The sequence below is a fragment of the Molothrus aeneus genome, chromosome 24 (genome assembly GCF_037042795.1).
Source record: "Molothrus aeneus isolate 106 chromosome 24, BPBGC_Maene_1.0, whole genome shotgun sequence".
NCBI classification, from domain to species: Eukaryota; Metazoa; Chordata; class Aves; order Passeriformes; family Icteridae; genus Molothrus; species Molothrus aeneus.
In genome coordinates, this window is record NC_089669.1 from 3,885,868 (window position 1) to 3,904,679 (window position 18,812).

An 18,812-nucleotide genomic window follows, 5' to 3' on the forward strand; every position below is an offset into this window, starting at 1 on the left:
GCGGCCAAAACTTGGTGCAGTGTGAGCCAAAGGACTCTGACAGACTGGGGAGTTCTGATAAATGGATATTTCACAGAATTCACAGAATCACTGGGTTGGAAGAGACCTTAGAGATCATGGAGTCCAACCCAGCCCCAACCCCTCAACTGAACCCTGGCACCCAGTGCCACATCCAGGCTTTGTTAAACACACCCAGGGATGGGGACTCCACCACCTCCCCTGGCAGAACATTCCAGAACTTTATCACCCTTTCTGTGAAACACTTTATGTGCAGTTCTCAAATAACCCAGGAAAGCTTTGCTTTTATTGTCATAAAATGCTTTGGAGTGGAAAGAACCTTAAATGTTTAGAGGGAAGGGACCTCATCGAGTCCCACCCCTGCCATGGCAGGGACACCTTCCCCTGTCCCACGGTGCTCCAGCCTGGCCTTGGGCACTGCCAGGGATCCAGGGGCAGCCACAGCTGCTCTGGGCCCCTGTGCCAGGGCCTGCCCACCCTGCCAGGGAAGGATTTCTGCCCAATATCTGATGTAAATCTCCCCTCTTTTGGTTCAAAGCCATCACCCCTTGTCCTGTCCCTCCATGCCCCTGTTTAAAGGCCCTCTCCCTCCCTTGGAGTGACCCCAGTGTCCCTGCTGTCCCCTGGGTGCCACCCCAGTGTCCCTGCTGTCCCTTGAGTGCCACCCCAGTGTCCCTGCTATCCCCTGGGTGCCACCCCAGTGTCACAGCTCTCCTCTGGGTGCCACCCCAGTGTCCCTGCTGTCCCCTGGGTGCCACCCCAGTGTCCCTGCTGTCCTCTGAGTGCCACCCCAGTGTCACAGCTCTCCTCTGGGTGCCACCCCAGTGTCCCTGCTGTCCCCTGAGTGCCACCCCAGTGTCCCTGCTGTCCTCTGGGTGCCACCCCAGTGTCACAGCTGCTCCATGGGGAGGGGGTCCCAGAGGTGTCCAGCTGTTTGCTGCTCTGGGGTGGAAATGGAGCAATCCTGAGCTGTCACTGGGGAATGGCCTCAGTGAACCCAGGGCTGCCCAGTCCCAGCAGTGCAGCCTTCCCTGCCTTGCCAGATTGCAACCAGGCTTTCAGTTTGTCCTCTGCTTGATTCTCCTTCTGAAAGAAACAACAAGGGTAGCCTTGGGCAATATTGGCTTATTTACAGATTCCTTGTCCTGTGTGCTCTGGGGCTGCCTGGGAAGACACAAGCTCTGCTCCCCAAGATGCTTTTTTTTCCCCTTTTTTCCCCTTTTTTTCCCTTTTTTTCCCCTTTTTTTTCCTTCTCAGAGATTGCAGTTTTCATTCTGAGCCTTCCCAGCCTTGATGGCACATCCCTTCACGCTTCCTGCTCCCTACTAACGCCAGCTTCTGAGCAAGCCCACATAAAATCTGGGCAAAATGCATTTGCAGGGTGTCACCGGGGAGGGCGGTGAGTTCTGGGGAGGCAGCAGAGCTCTGAGCAGGGAGATCCAGCCCACTGAGCATTGCCCAAGACACACAGAGGCTTGTTTGCTGCAGATTGAGCAGATAAAGCAGGCAGTGATGCAGAGGAGACCTGCCCTCGAGGGGAGCCAGGGGAGGTTTGGATTGGATAAGAGTGAAAATTTCTTCATGAGAAGGGGAAATGGTGGAATCACCATGCCTGGAAGTGTTCAAAAGGCTGGGAATGTGACACTTGGGGACATGGTTTCATGGTGCTGTGTTGACAGCTGGGCTTAATCTCAGAGACCTTTTCTGACCTTAATGATTCTGTGATTATTCATTAGTGACATTTCCATGGCTGGCCTTCAGGCAGAGCCCACCTACAGGTCAGACCCGTTGGTTTTGGAGGAAATTCCCCCAAACCTGGGTGAGCAGCAGCCTCTGTCCCCTTCTGGGACAGCGGGCTGGGATTCCTGGGCTGCCTGATTTATTCAGTCACACAGCCAGCATGCTGCTCTTGTGTGCTTTTATTGCTCTGAGCTGTGATTTCCCAAGCTTTGGACAAGAGCAGTGAGAGATTTAACTCCAGCTTCTGCCTGGGTGAGCCCACTGGAAGCTGCTTGAGTTTTGAGCAGTCAGAGCTGTGAATACTGGAAATAGGATGGGATTTTTTTCTTCCATTACTTTGAGGAGTCAGAGCCTTGAATACTGGAAATAGGATGGGATTTTTTTTCTTGCATTGCGAAAAGGAAATAAATGCTTGCAGCTGGAGGTGGCTTTGCTTTCAAAGTGGGTTTTAAAGGTTGGATTTTTGCCCTGGTTTGTAGTGGGATGCGTTACTGCTCCGTGCCACCACCTGGTGCATTTTGTGTTGCCTCCACTTCCTGTCACTGGTGTCAGAGGTGGTTTGGGGTTGGGATGTGGCATCCTGCCCATTTGGGGACAGTCCCCACCTGCGTCATCAGTGCTCAGGATCTGAGCAGGATCTGTTCCTGCTTTCAGGAGCTGAACAGATGGAGCATTACCCAACACACAAAGCAGCTAAAGCCCCACTCTTCTGATTGCAGAATGTGACACAAACCGTAGAAGAAGAAAAACCTGAGCCTCCAACCGTCCAGGAGATCAAACAGAAGATTGAAAAGTACAATGCAAAGGTCACCAACTGCCTGCTGATGAAACTGGTATGTGCTGGGCTGGTTTCCCCTCACACACACAGACTGGGGCTGGTTCCTGTGGGCCCTGAATGGGGCCAGCCTGTGGGGAAGGTGGCACTGGGGTGAGGGTGGCTGGCAAGCTGCTTTTCCTCCTGCTGGGCTTCCCAGTGTCACTGACACTCCAGGTGACAGCTCCCAGTAGAGCGTGAGACTCTTGATCTCAGGGTCGTGGGTTTGTGCCCCACGTTGGGCGCCAATAAATTGGAATTAAATACCAATATTGCCTGATGGAACGTGCCTGGGCTCACCTGGCCCTTGCTGCTTGACCAAGGGTGGCAGCTGTGGTGGTTTCACCTCAGAGACACCTTTGGCTGGCTGGATGTGTGGTGGTTTCACCTCAGAGACACCTTTGGCTGGCTGGATGCTGCAGCTGGGCACTTGGGACAAGTCCAGGCGTACAGGAGCTCAGGTTTACCTCTGCTGGAGAGGCTTCAAGGCGAGGTGAAGGAAAAGGAGTCGGTTCTGATGGAGGGCTTGGATCCAGAGCTTTATTCTGGCCCACAGGCCTCTGGATCCAGCAACAGCTCCAACAGAACCACCGAACCGAACCCCGTGGTTGCTGTTCCTTTTAACCCCAGGGAGAGGGGGAGGGAAGGGGCAGGGATCCCACCAACCAGGTAAGGGGGGGGAAGTCTCAGGGGACAAATGACACCTGGATGGCCCAATGTCCCCAGGGCTGAGAGGCAGCTTTTGAACTTCGCCAATCACACCTTCCCTGCCTCCACCCCTTCTGGCTGGCACTGATCTCTGGCAAGGAGCTGCCACAAAGCCTTGTCCCAGATGGGTGAGCCCCAGTGGGGATGAGTCATGGAGGAACCGGGGCTGTGAGCTGTTGGAAGTGGCTTTAGGAACACAAAACCTTTCTAGAGAGAGGAGCTCTGCCCTCAGCACTGCCAGGCTTCCTGGGTGCACTGTGCAGAACCAGGCTCTTCCCCTGATTCCTGCATTTTTGTGGAGCTGAGGGTGGGATAAGAGACCTGTGGTGGGATCAGGGATGATCTGTAACATGGAGATGTGAGAATCTCTTAAATGGGGAATAAAACATAAGGAATAAGTTTGGGACATCCTGCTGAACCAGGGGTTTCAAATCCATATTAAGTGCAACTACAAATTCCATGCAATGGAATTTCCATAACTGCCTCGTAGCAGGGCTGGTTTGAAATCAAACAAGATCCCACAGGCGAGAGAGGAAGGGATGAGTCACTACCAAGAGAAAATCAGCAGTGACTGGCCTGAAATTACTGGGTACTTTTGACATGATTAATGAGAAACGCTGGAACTCCCGGAGCGGGGGCAGCTCCTGCTGTCACCCCACACTTGTTGTGGTGGGAAAGGGGCTGGAGAAGCTTCCTGGAGCCTGATCCTTGTGTGCTTTGTCCCCAGAACGATGATGGGACCTACACAGGGTTCATCAAGGTGCACCTGAAGCTGCGGCGGCCGGTGACGGTGCCGGCCGGGATCCGGCCCCAGTCCATCTACGATGCCCTCAAGGAGGTGAACCTGGCTGAGATGACAGACAAGAGGACCTCCTTCTACCTGCCCCTGGATGCCATCAAGCAGCTGCACATCAGCAGCACCACCACGGTGAGCGAGGTGATCCAGGGGCTGCTGAAGAAGTTCATGGTGGTGGATAACCCCCAGAAGTTTGCACTTTTCAAGGAGATGAGGAAAGATGGGCAAGGTGAGTTCAGGGCCTGGCAGCTCTGCCTGGGGTTGGTGTGCTCTAGGACTCACTGGGGTCTCAGGCAGGAAAAGCCTAAATCCAGGTGAATCAATGGCCAGACCTCCACAGGTGCTTAGGGTAACAGGGAATTGATTTCAGAAAGGGTGAAACCACCTGAGACCTTACAGGGATCGTTGTGAATCTGAGACTCCGCCCTGCGATCCTGAGCATCCTTTTCCATGCTCCAGCTGATCCCCTGAGCTTCCCTCTGCCCTGGCAGCCCTGATCTCACTGGGGGTGTCTGCTGTCCTTGCAGTGCTCTTCCAGAAGCTTCCTCTCACCGAGTACCCCCTGTACCTGCGGCTGCTGGCGGGCCCTGACACCGACGCGCTGAGCTTTGTGCTGAAGGAAAACGAAACGGGGGAAGTTGAGGTACACTGGTGACTTTTCCTTGTTTTCACACAAATATGGAGCACATGGCAGAGCTGGGAGATGTGTGACAGAGGCAGCACAAAAAGGGCTGTTTCCCTCTTAGAGGTCTTTTATTGCTCCTGAATGATCTGGGTTTTTTAAACACTTTAAACTTGAGTCTTTTATTGCTCCTGAATGATCTGGGTTTTTAAAACACTTCAAACTTGAGCTGTGGAAATGCTGAGGCCAGTTTTGATGGCCACTCCATAATCTGTTTATGGAACGAACGCGGCAGTGCAGCCCCAGGGTTAATCCTCTCTTAGATTAGCTGAGCACTGTTATAAGTAATCCACTAATTTAAGTAAAAGCCAGGGACACTCAGGTAATAAATTCACAGCCAGTTTTGGGTTGAAATCTTGCTCTCCACCACAGTGAAGCAAATGCTGGGAGCTGCTGCATCCTGCAGGATTCTGCTTCTCATTTGGGGTGGGAGGATTGGGATGGTCCTTCATGCTGTAGCCCTTTATCCCATCCCTCTCACCACTCGAGGTGAAATCCCTGGAGATCAGACACATTTAAATGTATTTTATGGCTCCTGCTCACAGATTCAGAGGTAAGAACTCACAAAGCCCAGCAGGTGTGTGCTCACTTTGCCTCTCTGCCGGTTTTGCAGTGGGACGCCTTCTCCATCCCGGAGCTGCAGAACTTCCTGATGATCCTGGACAAAGAGGAGAAGGACAAAATCCAGCAAGTGCACAAGAAGTATGAGAGGTTCAAACAGAGACTGCAACAGACCCTGAAAGAGGCCAGAGGCAAACCTGGATAACCTTCAGGAGGCACTGGGCATCAGACTAAGATAGAGACTGTTTTTAATGAAAAGACTTCTCAGGACACCTTAGTAGTCATTCTCCCTCTTCAACCTTCCGTAAGGACTGGCTCCCAGCACCCCTAAAATGATCCTATTGCATTTTCTTCTTCTGAAACCTCTTCTCCCAGGACCAGAGCCAGTCCAAGAACGGGAAGCCTGTTTATAAAACAGCTTCAACAAAGCAAACACAGCTGCTGGTTGGATTTCCAGCCGTGCCATCCGCTGGAGAGGCTGCGTGGAAAATCCTCAGTGTGACACCCAACAGGACCCCTGTGCTGGCTGAAGTTTGGAGCAGGGCAGCTCTTGCTGTTCCTGCTCCTCCCAGCGAGCTGCTTGTTCCTGTTTGGAGGTGCTGTGGCCCACAGTGCCCTCATGGCCCAGTTCTGGTTTCGTAAGGAGAGCACAGGAAAAGGGGAGGAGGTTGTTGCACCAAACCACGTGAGTGTTGCAGCTCTAGCCAAGCCCTGGACTTGTTCAGGCCTAAGGCAGCCAGGGAAATGCCAGGTTAGGACACCAAGGCAGCTGCAACACCCCAACAGTCTGTTAGTAAATATTATTGCAACTTGGTAATAGTAATTCCCAGGAAAGTCATTCATTTTGATTCTCTTTGACTTCTAATTTTGGAAAGAGCTGAATTACAGTAACTGTCCCTGATGCTTAGCCAAGTTAGCCAGGGTTTCACCAGTTCTCTACTCTGTAGGAATTGGGACCTATGTTCCCGGAAATTCTGTTTGAAAAGTGTAAAGGTGATGGTTGGGGCACAGGCTGAGGGTTCAGTGTTGAAGGTTTAGCAATATGTGTCCATCAGAGGAACCCAGGAAAGCTCAAAACCCCTTCACAAATCAGATTTTGAGCTGTGAGCGTGCCTGGCCCCGAGGGAGAGGAGCCCCATCCAGGGCTGGGGTGTGGAGGTGGCACCAAGGAAGGGAATTACTGTCCTTGGATGCTTTCTGCTCAGCTCACCTGAGCTTCCTCCTGCTCCTGCTGTCCCAGCCCTGCTGTCCCTGTGCCCTGTTCTCCCTCCCCACTCTCAACTGGTGCTGTCCTGCATGTCCAGGAGGCTTCCCAGGATTTGCTCTCTCCGTGGAGCCAGGAGAGGACAGCAAGTCTCTCTCTGCCTGTCTCAGGGCTGCCACCACGCCATGCTGAGCATCCCTCAGCAAAGTCCTCGAGCTGCAGGCTGGGTCCCTGCCCTCCCTCCTGCTGCTGAGGCCGTGCAGGGGTCACTGCTGGGCTGCAATGATCCTGGGGGAGAGGATGGGCCCCATGTTTACCCTCAGTGCTCCATACCGAGCACGCTGCACACAGCCAGGGCCAGCCCTCCCTCTTGTTCACAGCCCAGGGAACAGGGAATGTCAGTGCTGGATTGGGATGGAGCGGGGACGGGGTTGGTGTGGGCTCATGGAGCTCACTGTGGCTGCTGGGATCCCTCCTGCACCCCGTGGGAGGGGAGGCAGCCGGTTATTGGGGAATAGGGAGGAGTTCAAATTTACCTCAGTGCCTTTTTTTTCCCTTAAGTGTGAAAACCTTGCATTTGGGCTAAGGAGGAAGCCGTGCAGAGCCTTGTCCCTCCTGTCCCCACAGCACTGATGTGACAAGGCCCTCGTGTCTGGGGAGGGATGAGGAACTGCTTTGTTTCTTTCTGGAAGGTGATTGCTTGGGATTATTTTTTTTTTTTCCAGATTTTGAGTATGTTTGTTTCTAAACCTTATGAGAGTAACTGCATTACTTGGTGTGAAAGCCACTTTCTGCCGAGCTCAGTTGCAGCTCCTGTTGTGGTCAGCAGTGAGGGTTTGCTCGCAGGGCTCTGGTGCAGAGGAGCCTCCAGCTGTACTGTACTCTACACCCAACGACCTTTAATAACGCCTGCCGTGCTCTGGGGCTGTTTGTCCAGCCATAGGCAGACTTAGCACTTCACTGTTCACTTGTGGAGTCATTGAAATGCCGTTTATCTGGTGCTTTGAGCCTTGAGAGCACCGTATAAATACTTCAGTTCCACCGTGGGGAAGAGCGCTGTAGAAACTGCCGGTGGCTCTCAGAGCGAAGAGCCACACGCTTGGTTTGAAATCCCTTTTCTTTCTGGCTGAAAGTTGTGCAGGTTTATTTCTAGTTTTATTTTTATGTTGGTGTCCCCTGTCCCTTCCTGGCCCCAGCATGTCTTTGACAGTTTGTAGAAGGCATGGCTTCGTATGCAATCACTGTGGATGCTGCTGAAAACCTCCTGCACCAGCAGGGCTCGTTCTTTTGGGTTTTTTGGTTTTTTTTCAATATGAGGGGCATTTGAGGAATTGGTAGGTGTGGAAACTCAAATTCTCAAGGGTCAGTTGAGCTGGTTTTAGGAGTATTTGCCCCTTCTTTAAGCGCAGATCCTGTTGGCAGTGCCTTTGGTTAGCAATTGTCTCGCCTACATCGTGTGAGTTTATTTTCCATGGCTACTGTAAAACCTGTAAAATAATGTGTATAGGATGGAATAGTAGAGCTTCTATGGCAAAGTGAAATGCATTTTTGCAATGCTGTAATTTATTTTTACTACTCCCTAGTGATTCTATGGCATTTTTACAAAATGTCTCACTCTCAACTTTTTTTGAAGGTTCTGGAACTATTTGTTCATATGCAGACAGTGTAAGAGAAATGAGAATAAAGCTGTCAGTAATAAAAGAAATCTCTTGAACTTCTTTTTCTGGTACCCTCCTATGGAACGTCAGTGGATTTAGCCTAAAGGGAAATACAGGAATCCTTCCTAGAAGTGAATTTAAATTTCCTAACTTACTGTTAAAGAGCTAAAGAATATTCACACTTGTAAGACCTGACCAAAGTGTTCCATTAATTTAAGCTTTTAGCTGGGGCTGACAGAACTGTTACCTGTGATAAATTACAGCTCATGTCATACATTTAGATGTATTTTTATATATAAAAATAATATAAACTACAGAAGTCCAGCTAATGCAGTTAATTCTCAATGCTGAAATGTCTGAATTCAATACGTGGAAATTTTTAAAAAGTTTAAAAAGATAAAATCTAAGCCAGAGGGGTTTTACTCAGTGGCAGAACACACTGCACTGTCCCAGGATTGTGTTGGAATGTATTTTTCTCATATTTCAGAGGAGATTTATTCCACATCCTTGATCAAAGATGCAAAGCTAGAATGTTAAACCACCCAAAAACCACTGTAGCATCCAGTGCTTCAGTATCAATTTCCATTAAAAAAATTCACAAGAGAATAATGCCAAGGGGTTTATTGAGCTTTTTATTTTTATGAAAAAGGAACACCTGCAGTACTATTATTATTATTATTAGGGTGAATTCCAGACCTTGTAAACATCCAGGACTCATTGTGGAATGAGCAGGGCCTGTGCATGATCCTTGATTTGCTGGCAGCAAACCCTTCTATAAATAATGAAAATACTGAGAGCTGAGCAATCCTTAGAGTCGATTTTCCTCCTACTTCTTGCGGCCAAGCTTTGGAGCCTTGTCCAGGCCCTGGATGTATTTCCGAGGTAGCTGATATTCTTCTGCAACACAACCAAGAGCTCACTTCAGCTAAGGAAGACCTAAAGAATTGAAACATCTCAGTTTTGCTGCAACCAGCCCAGTTCCAGAACCTTCTTACCAAGCAGCATCTTGGCTAGATGATGGATTTGGTTGCCTTGGATCTGGACCTGGACTCTGTCCTTTGTTCCTGGTGCTGGGCTGATGGTGGCACTGGCTTGGACCTTTTGTTGGAGAGTGTTGGCCACACATTGTGGGTCCAGACCATACAGCTCAAGGTTCTTGATAATTGTCACCTGTGGGGTTAAATGATGATTGGAAACATCACTGCTGGAGGGTTAAATAATAATTAGAAGCATCACTACTGAAGGGTTAATAATAATTAGAAGCATCACTACTGAAGGGTTAATAATAATTAGAAGCATCACTGCTGAAGGGTTAAATAATAATTAGAAGCATAACTGCTGAAGGGTTAAATATTAATTGGAAGCATCACTGCTGAAGGGTTAAATATTAATTGGAAGCATCACTGCTGAAGGGTTAATAATGATTGGAAGCATCACTGCTGAAGTGTTAAATAATAATTAGAAGCATCACTACTGAAGGGTTAAATAATAATTAGAAGCATCACTGCTGAAGGGTTAAATATTAATTAGAAGCATCACTGCTGAAGGGTTAAATAATAATTGGAAACATCACTGCTGAAGATTGGAAACATCAGTGCCAAAGAGTTAATAATGACTGGAAACATCACTGCTGAAGGGTTAAAAAATTATTGGACTCATCACTGCTGAAGGGTTAAAAAGTGATTAGAAACATCACTGCTGAAGGGTTAAATGACAATTGGACTCATCACTGCTGAAGGGTTAATGATGATTGGAAACAGCACTGCTGTGGGTTTAATAATGCTTAGAAACTAGTAAAGACTGGAAATATCACTGATGAAGGTTTAATAATGATTGCCAAAGCTGCCCTCAGGATCTGGGATTTCACCTGCTCAACCCCCTCATTTAATTGTCTTTTTTCACCTTCTTGTTTGATGATCTCTGTGCTATGCTGATGTCAATGGGCTCGATGTTTCCTTTCCTCACCACGGGTTCTTGTCCAGAAAATGTCACCTGGTGTAAGGGCTGCAGTCGTTCCAGGCACCTGGACAAAACAATAATCTGTGTCATTCTGGGAAGGGATACTGAGCACAAGCACCTGCTCAAAAGGATGTCCCATTTAAGGTGTGAGATCTCATCTTGCTCCTATTTATCTCCAGGAAATTACAAATCAGGCAGCTCCCACCATGGGGTTTGAGTTGCAGGCAATAAATCTGTGCAGTTCTGGGAAGGGATATTGAGGGAACAATCACCTGCTCAAGAGTTCATCCCATTTAAGGTGTGAGATCTCATCCTGTTCTGATTTATCCAACAGGCAGTCACACAGAATGGCATTCACCTTTACAAAGCTGCAAAACAAAAGCACACAGAAGGAGCAAACCAGGTCACTTTTTTTCCTCTAATTTCAGCCTCTCCTGTAGAAGCAGGGGAGGAAAACTTCCACCTGTACTCACTTTTTGTTTGTTTCATCAACCAACTCATTACTCTTCACGTAGTTAATGATGATGTTTCTCACCTCACTGCTTGAGAGGATGCTGCCTTTTCTGAGGACAAAGAGAATTTTGAACTCAAAGTATTTGGGTGTTGGGTTCTGGCAGTAAGAGAGAAACAGCAACTACAGTTTTGTTGGTCTCTCCCTTCATATTTTTTTTTTTTTTTGTGCTTACCTGTGTCCAGATTCCTGAAAGAGTGGGATCATTTTTGTGGAGACCCCATAGAGTGGAATGATTTCAGGAGCACGGTACACTTGTTCTCTCTCTTCACTCTTGCTGTCTTGGGCAGCAGAGGCTGAGGAAAATCCTTCAGGCACTGCAAATGCTTTAATGCTGCCACAAGAATTGTTTGGTGTGAGTAGAAGGGATGGAAACAGAGCTGGAGGCAGCAGATTCCACTCCCTTCTTTCAGAGACTCCCAACTCCTTTAAAGGCTGATATTGTTCTACGTACTCTGGGTGTTTCCAGTCCACGTCCACGATGCTCTCCACACCTTTGCTCAGCTCCTTCACTTGTAAGATCCTCTGGTGCTGCATGCATTGCAGGAATTTAGAGAACTGAAGGAAGCAACAATCAGAAATGTGGAGTCAAGTATTTTCAACTCCTGCTCTTGTGTTTTAAACTTTTTCTCTTTCTCTGTTAATTATTAAAATTAATTTTTTAAAAAACCACCCAAGCCAACAGAAAAATCTCACCTTCTTATAGCTTGATTTCTTTATGTCCAGTTGTTTTCCAGCAGGGCTATAAATGGATTTTTTAAAAGTTCTTTAGTTATGAGTCACCCTTCATTTCTTCTTAAATCTTGCTACTTATGCTAGAAGTTTCTTAACAGCAGGAATACAAATCACACAGAGGAAGAGCTACACCAAAGAAGCTGATAAATAGAATGTGATGAGTGAAATTAGTGCTGATGATCTTGAGGCAGGCAGCAGCCACTCAGGTGACTAAACCATGGCGAAACCAATGTCAGCCAAGTCAAGTTGGCTCCCAAGTGCAAATCCAGGTCTGGACAATCCTTACATCCAAGTATTTAATATAAGGATTGTATATGATCAGAGTATTTGATGGCAGAAGTGAGCATAACCTTAATTAAGAACTGGATTTCATTTTTTACTCAAAATCTGTTTCCTAAATATCCCACACAATCTTCATGTTTTAAAGACCAAATCCCAGCATGCAAATCCCAATTCCATCTCCTTCCCACGTACCAGCAGGAGACCATGTGGCTGCCTAGAAATGTGCTGGTGAGCAGGGGGAGATCTGACTTCTTTACTCTGCATTTTAAAGCATGGAAAAAGCACTGATTAAACAATGCATCCATTTGCTCTGCAGGGAGAAAAAAGGACAGGTAGGCAGTGAGTTGTCTGTGAGCTTCAGCAAACCAAAGGGGCACGGTTTGGGTTTGCTGGCATCTAAAAATACCTTGTGGGGTCCTGCTGTCCTCAGCCTCCTGCTGGTCCCCTGTGCTGGCATCCTCAGCTGGTTCTGCAGCTCTGTTCTCATGGAGCTCCTCCTTCCCCAGCAGTTGTGCACGAGTGTCTGTGTCCCTCAGGCTCAAATCCCTGATGTCCACGTGCTGCTCTGGCTCAGGGGAGCAGCTGCTGCCAGGCTCCTTCCCCTGCAGCTCCTCCTGGTCTCCAGCACTCTCCATTGCAGCAGGATCTGTCACCAAGGGAGCTAAGGTAGGAGGAGAAGATTTGTCACCATATTCCCTACAAAAGGAAGAAAAAGCAGAACACAGCTTTCCTTTTGCTGCTTTCAACCACAGGACAGTGAACAGATGTCACCCTGAATAAAGGAACTGGCACCTGCATGGGTCTTTTTCTGCAATCTCTGAACTGTAAAATTTACTTTGAACTCATCTTCCTCCATTAATTCCAAATAAAGTTCCTATCTGAGCTGTACCCAAATAATTCACTAAGTTGGCCTGACAGATTAATCTTAGATTTGGGTTTCAGTAAACACACGAGACCTGTTGTCCATTTTCCCCCAGGCCTGGCAGTTACCCACCAGAGGTGATCCAGGTGAGTGTGCAGCACAGCAAAGCCCTTCCCTTTCATTCCAGCAGCCAGCATCTCCTCCGTGGACATGGTGGCAACTCCAACTGCCACGGGAGCTCTGGGAAAAGAAGGGAATGTTGGAGCAGGACAACACAAACACCCAGTGCTACTGCACACAGGCTGTGCTAATGTGTCACACTGAATTTATTTTACAACCTCCCCGCTCTTTACAAATTGTGGGGGTTTTTTTCAAGGTTTTACATTTTTTCTGGTATGTAAGGTTTTTCAAAGAATCCTGAGCCTGGATGAAGTGAAGGTTGTGCAGTGACACATTCTGGCTTTTAATAAATTACAAGAAGTGCATGCACTGCCAGAAGAGACCAGTAGTGAGAGAAAACCAATGGCTTTAACACTCCCTGACTCAGAACTTCCACACAGACACAAAGACAACTGTACAGAATTCAATATTTTGTTAAAAACATTGGTCCAAAAGAACCAATTTACAAAGCTTCCCACCTCAGTTCAACCATATCCTAACTCAAAAAATTAAGGGTTTTTTTCCTGCTGTATCTTCCACTGCTGAGGCTCCTCGAAGACAACATTTCCGCCTCGATTTCCTCAAAATTCTTCACTTCGTTTTTAGTTTCTGGACAGGCTGTGGATGGGAGAATGCTCTGTACCTGTTTCCCAGCAGGGTGACAGCACAGAGCGTGCCCCGTGTCACTTGAGGGAGGCCAGAAGGTGGCACCACAACTCCTGGCAGCATCAGGTCTGCGGGAAGAATGAAGCGCATCCATTTCTCAATGAAACGCTCAGGCACCGCCTCCCCCTCCCTCCCTCCCGTTACTCAGCAGAACCACGAGCTGGGCACACGCCAGGGAGAACAGGAGTCTCTGTTTCTCCTCCTCAAGCGCCGCTTTTCCCCCGTGGAGGGCAGGATCCAATCCACAAGGCTGCTGGGCACATCCCAAAAAACTGCAGAGGAGCGAAGCTTGCTCAGCCCTGTCAGACCTGAGGGACTGTTTTGAACGAGCTCCCAGCAAAGCTCTTCATTAATGGCATGGAAAGGAACAAGGAGAAGCACCAGGAATATCCCATTTACCCTTCCCAAGGGAAGGTTATCCCAGCAGCTTTTTCCCTGGAGACAGAATTGCCTCAAAGTTTCCACTGCTGCCCCATCCCTCCTGAACGTGCCACATCAGCTGCAGCCAGCTGGCAATTCTCAGGGAGTTGCCTCCTTGCTGTTTTGGATAGAAACCACACCCCTGCTTCCTTCTGCTTCCCACACCTGGGAGGACCAGCCTGGGATGGGAGCAAAGCAGAGCTTTCCATGCTGCAGGTGTGGCACGATGTCCTCACCAAAGGATGGGAACAGCAGCTGCTCTCCCTCACTGCAGCTCTCTGCAGTCTGAGCTCTTCCATGGCTTGGTTTTGCAGACATCTCACATTTTTCTCAGCATTCCTGATTTAATGTGGAGCCTGAAGAAGCCAAGATGCTTCCCCCTGTTCATTGTCACAAGTATTTTTATCAAGTCTACAATGCACTCTGCAGCTGCCACCAGAGCTCCACATGGCTGGGGACAGAAACCACATCAAGGCCTTAATGTGACCGCATAAGCAGCATTCAATTATGCAAATTAGCAGGGCAGACAGCGGGTATTTGAATTTATGGAAGAGCTATCCCAAAAGATGCTGCTTTTAGGAACTGAATCTCCTCCAGTGCTCCAGTCTGCAGCACTGGAGAGCCTGGTGCCTTTCCTCTCCCTTCTGGACTGGCTCTACCTCTCCCCCTGCCTTTGTGGCCATTGTCTCCCGGCCAGCTCCTTATCTTTGGATCCTGCACAGAGGTAGCCTGGTTGCCAGGGGCGATGAATGTCCCGCAGGCCTCTTTCATCAATGTCCTGCCCCATTAGCAAGTCTTTTTGCCCAGAAACTGGGTCATTCTAAGTCAGCAGCGAGGCTCTCTCAGATGTCTATCACAGCACTTTATTTTCCCCAAGAGCAAACAAAGCAGAGAGACCTGAGTTCCACTTTGGATGCTGTGTCATGGAAAAACACATCCCTCCCTTCGTGAGCACTTCCAGGTAGAGATCAAGGCTGCAGCAGCTCAAATTTAATCTTTTTCTGCTTGAGCAGTTCAGCAATTTGAAGTTTATAATGGGCTGATTCTCCTGAGTCTGAACTGCATCCAAAGCAGGTTCCAGAAAACAGACACCTTTCCTGTTAGTCTTGATCCATGATGAGGTGGTAGAGCCAGTAAGCCAGGAACTCAGCTCCAACCCCACCTGCACAATGCCCAGGCTGCCTGACAGTGATTGCACTGCAGCTTCCAAACCACATTTCCTTCCTCTCCACAGGATGAGCTTGTTCACCTGGGCACTGACAGGAAGCAGGGTGGCAGCAAAGGAGCTTTCAAAAGGGACAGACCAATGGCACAGGGAGTTCTGTGTCCCAGTTCAGGGCTGCTCATCATCCTGAGAAGGAATTTCCAAATCTCAGCCTCCCACACTGAGCAGGTTACTGCTTTAAACACCTTCACCTACTTTCCTTCCTTCACAAACTCTTTTTACAGCGAATTTATTTCCTTTCTAGGACACCACCACTACAAAATTTTTTTGAGTACTCATTCCTTCCATTTGTTTCAGGTACGTTTTTGCCACTGTGAAGGAAAACACCTAAAAAGTCCTGTAGGCAAACTCCTTTTTGCAGTGCAAAGGGACAAAGTTCTGGTGCTCTTACCTGCACCTCCTGCAAGTTTCTGTAGCACTGGGGGCCATGTTGCAAAGGCAGGGAGAAGGTCTGGGTAGACCCACAGAGTGTACACTGTCCCAAAACAGAAGTAAATTTTAAAATGCATCATTAAGAACATTTCTAGATGCTGTTTCTTTTCATCTTTAAGACTAAACTCTCATTGGATATTAAACTTAATTAGATAATAAAACACTTAATGGGATAATAAAGAAATGTGAAATCAAAACAATGCCACAATAATTACCTGGGAAGGTAAGCAAAGAGGGAGGATTACTCCAACCCCTTCCCCCTACCTGTTGGATACAGAACTTTCTCAACTTCAAACAGTATCGGGTTCCTGTGGTTCATGTACACAGTGATGGCCTCCCCTTTGTGAGAGTATATTTTGATGACATTGAGCTCTTCCTTGTTTGGAACCAACTCAGCCACTTGTTCAGAGCTCAGGCTGGGGAAAGCTGCTGCCACATCACTTCGTAGCTTCCTCCTGCAATGAAAAAAACCCCGAATGTGTTACAAAGCTGCCTAGGCCATCCCTCAAACTAATTCCAACAACTGCTGTTCTGTTTTGTCGCCTGTTCCTGAGATTCCCACCTCTTCACAGGAGATAATCTGAAGCATTTGTGTCTGGGTTTACAAACGATCTGAACGATACACTTGCCCCGCTCTTATCTTCTTTAAACATCTGCTTTCAGCTTCTGTTTGCAGCCCGTGCCTCTGTTTCGTGCTGTGATTTCAACCTGGGAGTGCCACACTGGCTCTGCCCAGGTGTCACCCACAGCTGGAGCAGGGGACAGCCAGATTTCCCTGTCCCCCAGTTTTAATTGAAGTTTAAGCCCCAGTGACCAGCACAGGGGGGCTTGTGGTCATTCACAGCAGTGTCCAGTGAACCTGAACAATCAGGAGGTCAGTCCAGCAGTGCTACTCAGGAACATAAAGAATTAGAGAATTACAGATGGTTCGGGTTAAAGGAGACTTTAAATCCCATCCAGTCTCACCCCTGCCATGGCAGGAACACCTTCCACTGTCCCAGGTGCTCCAAGCCCCATCCAGCCTGGCCTTGGGCACTTCCAGGGATCCAGGGGCAGCCCCAGCTGCTCTGGGCACCTGTGCCAGCACCTCCCCACCCTCACAGGGAATAATTTCTTCCTAATATCCAATATAAACCTACCCTCATCCAGTTTAAAGCCATTCCCCCTAGTCCTGTCACTCCACTCCTTATCCAAACCCCCTCTTCATCTCAGAGCCCCGTTACACACTGAACTCTGCTATAAAAAAGCACAGAAGGCCTCATCCAGGCCTCGGCATAACATTTCAATTAAACCTGGCTTAATTACGGCAGCATCTTCCAGCGAAACGCACAACTCCGTGCTCAGGCCGGGAGCGTGCCACAAGCAGGGGCTGAAAGCAGCTACTCCCGGGGCATCGCCGACCGCGACCCCGGGGCCGAGCCCCGCGCGTCCCCCCGGCCTGGGGGGGGTCCCTGCCTGCGGGGTCCCGACGCGGCACTCACCGGTCCGAGCCCTTGATGCTGCTGTTGGCCCTCACGCGGAACGCCCTGGCGAACATGGCGGGCCCGCGCCGTCCCCTCAGCCCGCGGCGGCCGCCATGGCGCCGTCCGCGCCCATAAACCGTCCGGCTGGAAACGGCGTCCGGCCGTGCCGAGCCCCCGCGACCCCCGCTCCGCCGCCCTCAGGGCTCCCGGGCCCCCTCGTCCGCGTTGGGGACCCCCGCCCCAGCTCCCTGAGAGGCGCCAGTCCCCCTGCCCGGACTCCTTGAGGGGGTCTCGGTCCCCCCGCCCCAGCTGCTTGAGGGGGTCTCGGTCTCCCCTGCCCCGACTCCTTGAGGGGATTCCGGTCCCCCTCGCCCACGTTGGAGACTCCCGCCCCAGCTCCTTGAGGGGGTCCCAGTCTCCCCACCGCCAGCTTCCTGAGGGGGTCTCAGTCTCCCACCGTGACTCCTTGAGGGGGTCCCGGTCCCCATCACCCGCATTGGAGACCCCCACCCCAGCTGCTTAAGGGGGTCCCAGTCACCATCACCCGCATTGGAGATCACCGCCCCAGCTCCTTGAGGGGGTCTCGGTCTCCCCACCTTGGCTCCTTGATGGGGTCCCAGTCTCCCCACCTTGGCTCCTTGAGGGGGTCTCGGTCTCCCAAACGCTGCTCCCTGAGGGGGTCTCGGTCCCCCTGCCAGGCTCTGGGATACCCCCACGGCGGCCCCCGAGCTCCTCCATACGAGGGGTTCTCAGAATTGTGGGGGTTCTTTTGTGCTTAAACTTCTCAGCTGTTGTCTGGTAAACGTGCCCTGGCAGCTGGGCATCCTTGCTGTGATTTATACATTTGCTTGTGTGTTCCTGATCGATTTCTAGGTGGAGATTGAGGAATGTGGAGTGGGTAGGAGTATTACAGGAGTATTGTAGTAATTGCAGCTTTTACAGAGTTATGGAGATTGGAAAATCCCTCCAGGATCATCGAGTCCAAGCTGTGCCTGATGCCCACGTTGTCCCCAGCCCAGAGCACTCAGTGCCACATCCATTCTTGGGCACCTCCAGGGATGGGCAGTCCAAACCCCCCTGGGCAGCCCCTTCCAGCCCTTTCCATGAGGAAATTCCTGCTGGTGTCCAACCTGAGCCTCCCCAGCCCAGCCTGAGGCCGTTCCCTCTCCTCCTGTCCCTGTTCCCTGGGATAAGATCTCCTGGCTGTCCTCTCCTGGCAGGGAGTTGTGCAGAGCCAGAAAGTCAGACTCCACTTGATTTTCATTTTTTTATTAATTTAAGGGCAGTTTGTGGAAATAAATACACCTCCTACATCTCATTAGAGAGCTATTATGTTCCAAAACGCCACCGATGCCTCCAGCTCTGTAACTCCCTCTGTTCCAGGTCAAATCCATGGCTGCTCGTGGGGAGCTGAGCATTGTCCTGGACTTTTTATTCCAAATCAATCCCTGCACAGCGGCTGGCAGGGTCGGGCAGCCCGTGCTGTCCCAGAGCCCCCTACATGCAGCACTCAGCGTTTTGCCTCCATCCACCTATTCGCAACCACGTTACTACTGAGCGTTCCTTCCACACACCTCGGTGTGAGGAGGTTCCTTTCCTCCATGCCGAGCACCCCGCGGTGCGTGGGGGCACCGCGGAGCGCGTTCGGCTGAGGGGAGAAGCGAGGTGCGCGCTGGAGCTCCACAGCCTCGGGTGCGGGAGTTCCGCGGGGCTGGTTTGGCTGAGGGGAGAAGCTGGAGCTCCGCAGCCACGGGCGCCATCCCGCCCCGGCGGCCTCCTCTCCCCCAGGCCGAGCACTCCGCAGTGTGCGGAGTCCCGCAGGGCGGCTTTGGCTGAGGGGAGAAGCGAGGTGCGCGCTGGAGCTCCGCAGCCCCGGGTGCGGGGGTCCCGTAGGGCGGGTTTAGCTCAGGGGAGAAG

At 50.2% G+C, this 18,812-nt stretch overlaps 2 protein-coding genes across 3 annotated transcripts in view; one reads left to right on the forward strand and one right to left on the reverse strand.

Moving 5' to 3' along the window:
* The window catches only part of RASSF5 (Ras association domain family member 5), a 32,936-nt gene extending 24,708 nt beyond the window's left edge, over nt 1-8,228 (forward strand). For both annotated transcript variants that reach the window (XM_066565459.1, XM_066565460.1), the window contains 4 exons: nt 2,478-2,591; nt 4,008-4,305; nt 4,604-4,719; nt 5,372-8,228. In XM_066565459.1, coding sequence (XP_066421556.1) covers nt 2,478-2,591; nt 4,008-4,305; nt 4,604-4,719; nt 5,372-5,524 — 681 coding nt within the window. In that variant the 3' untranslated portion in view covers nt 5,525-8,228. The remainder of the gene's footprint in view (nt 1-2,477; nt 2,592-4,007; nt 4,306-4,603; nt 4,720-5,371) is intronic.
* Nucleotides 8,229-8,787: 559 nt separating this feature from the next.
* Nucleotides 8,788-17,021, reverse strand: EIF2D (eukaryotic translation initiation factor 2D). The gene is made up of 15 exons (XM_066565434.1): nt 16,914-17,021; nt 15,697-15,887; nt 15,392-15,475; nt 13,333-13,423; nt 12,663-12,770; nt 12,075-12,364; nt 11,861-11,978; nt 11,348-11,393; nt 11,106-11,209; nt 10,827-10,985; nt 10,614-10,703; nt 10,413-10,508; nt 10,084-10,204; nt 9,177-9,351; nt 8,788-9,078 (listed from the first exon to the last, which is right to left on the reverse strand). Exons 1-15 carry the CDS (start codon nt 16,967-16,969, stop codon nt 9,008-9,010), a joined length of 1,800 nt encoding a protein of 599 aa, XP_066421531.1. The 5' UTR covers nt 16,970-17,021; the 3' UTR covers nt 8,788-9,007.
* Nucleotides 17,022-18,812: the final 1,791 nt, after the last annotated feature.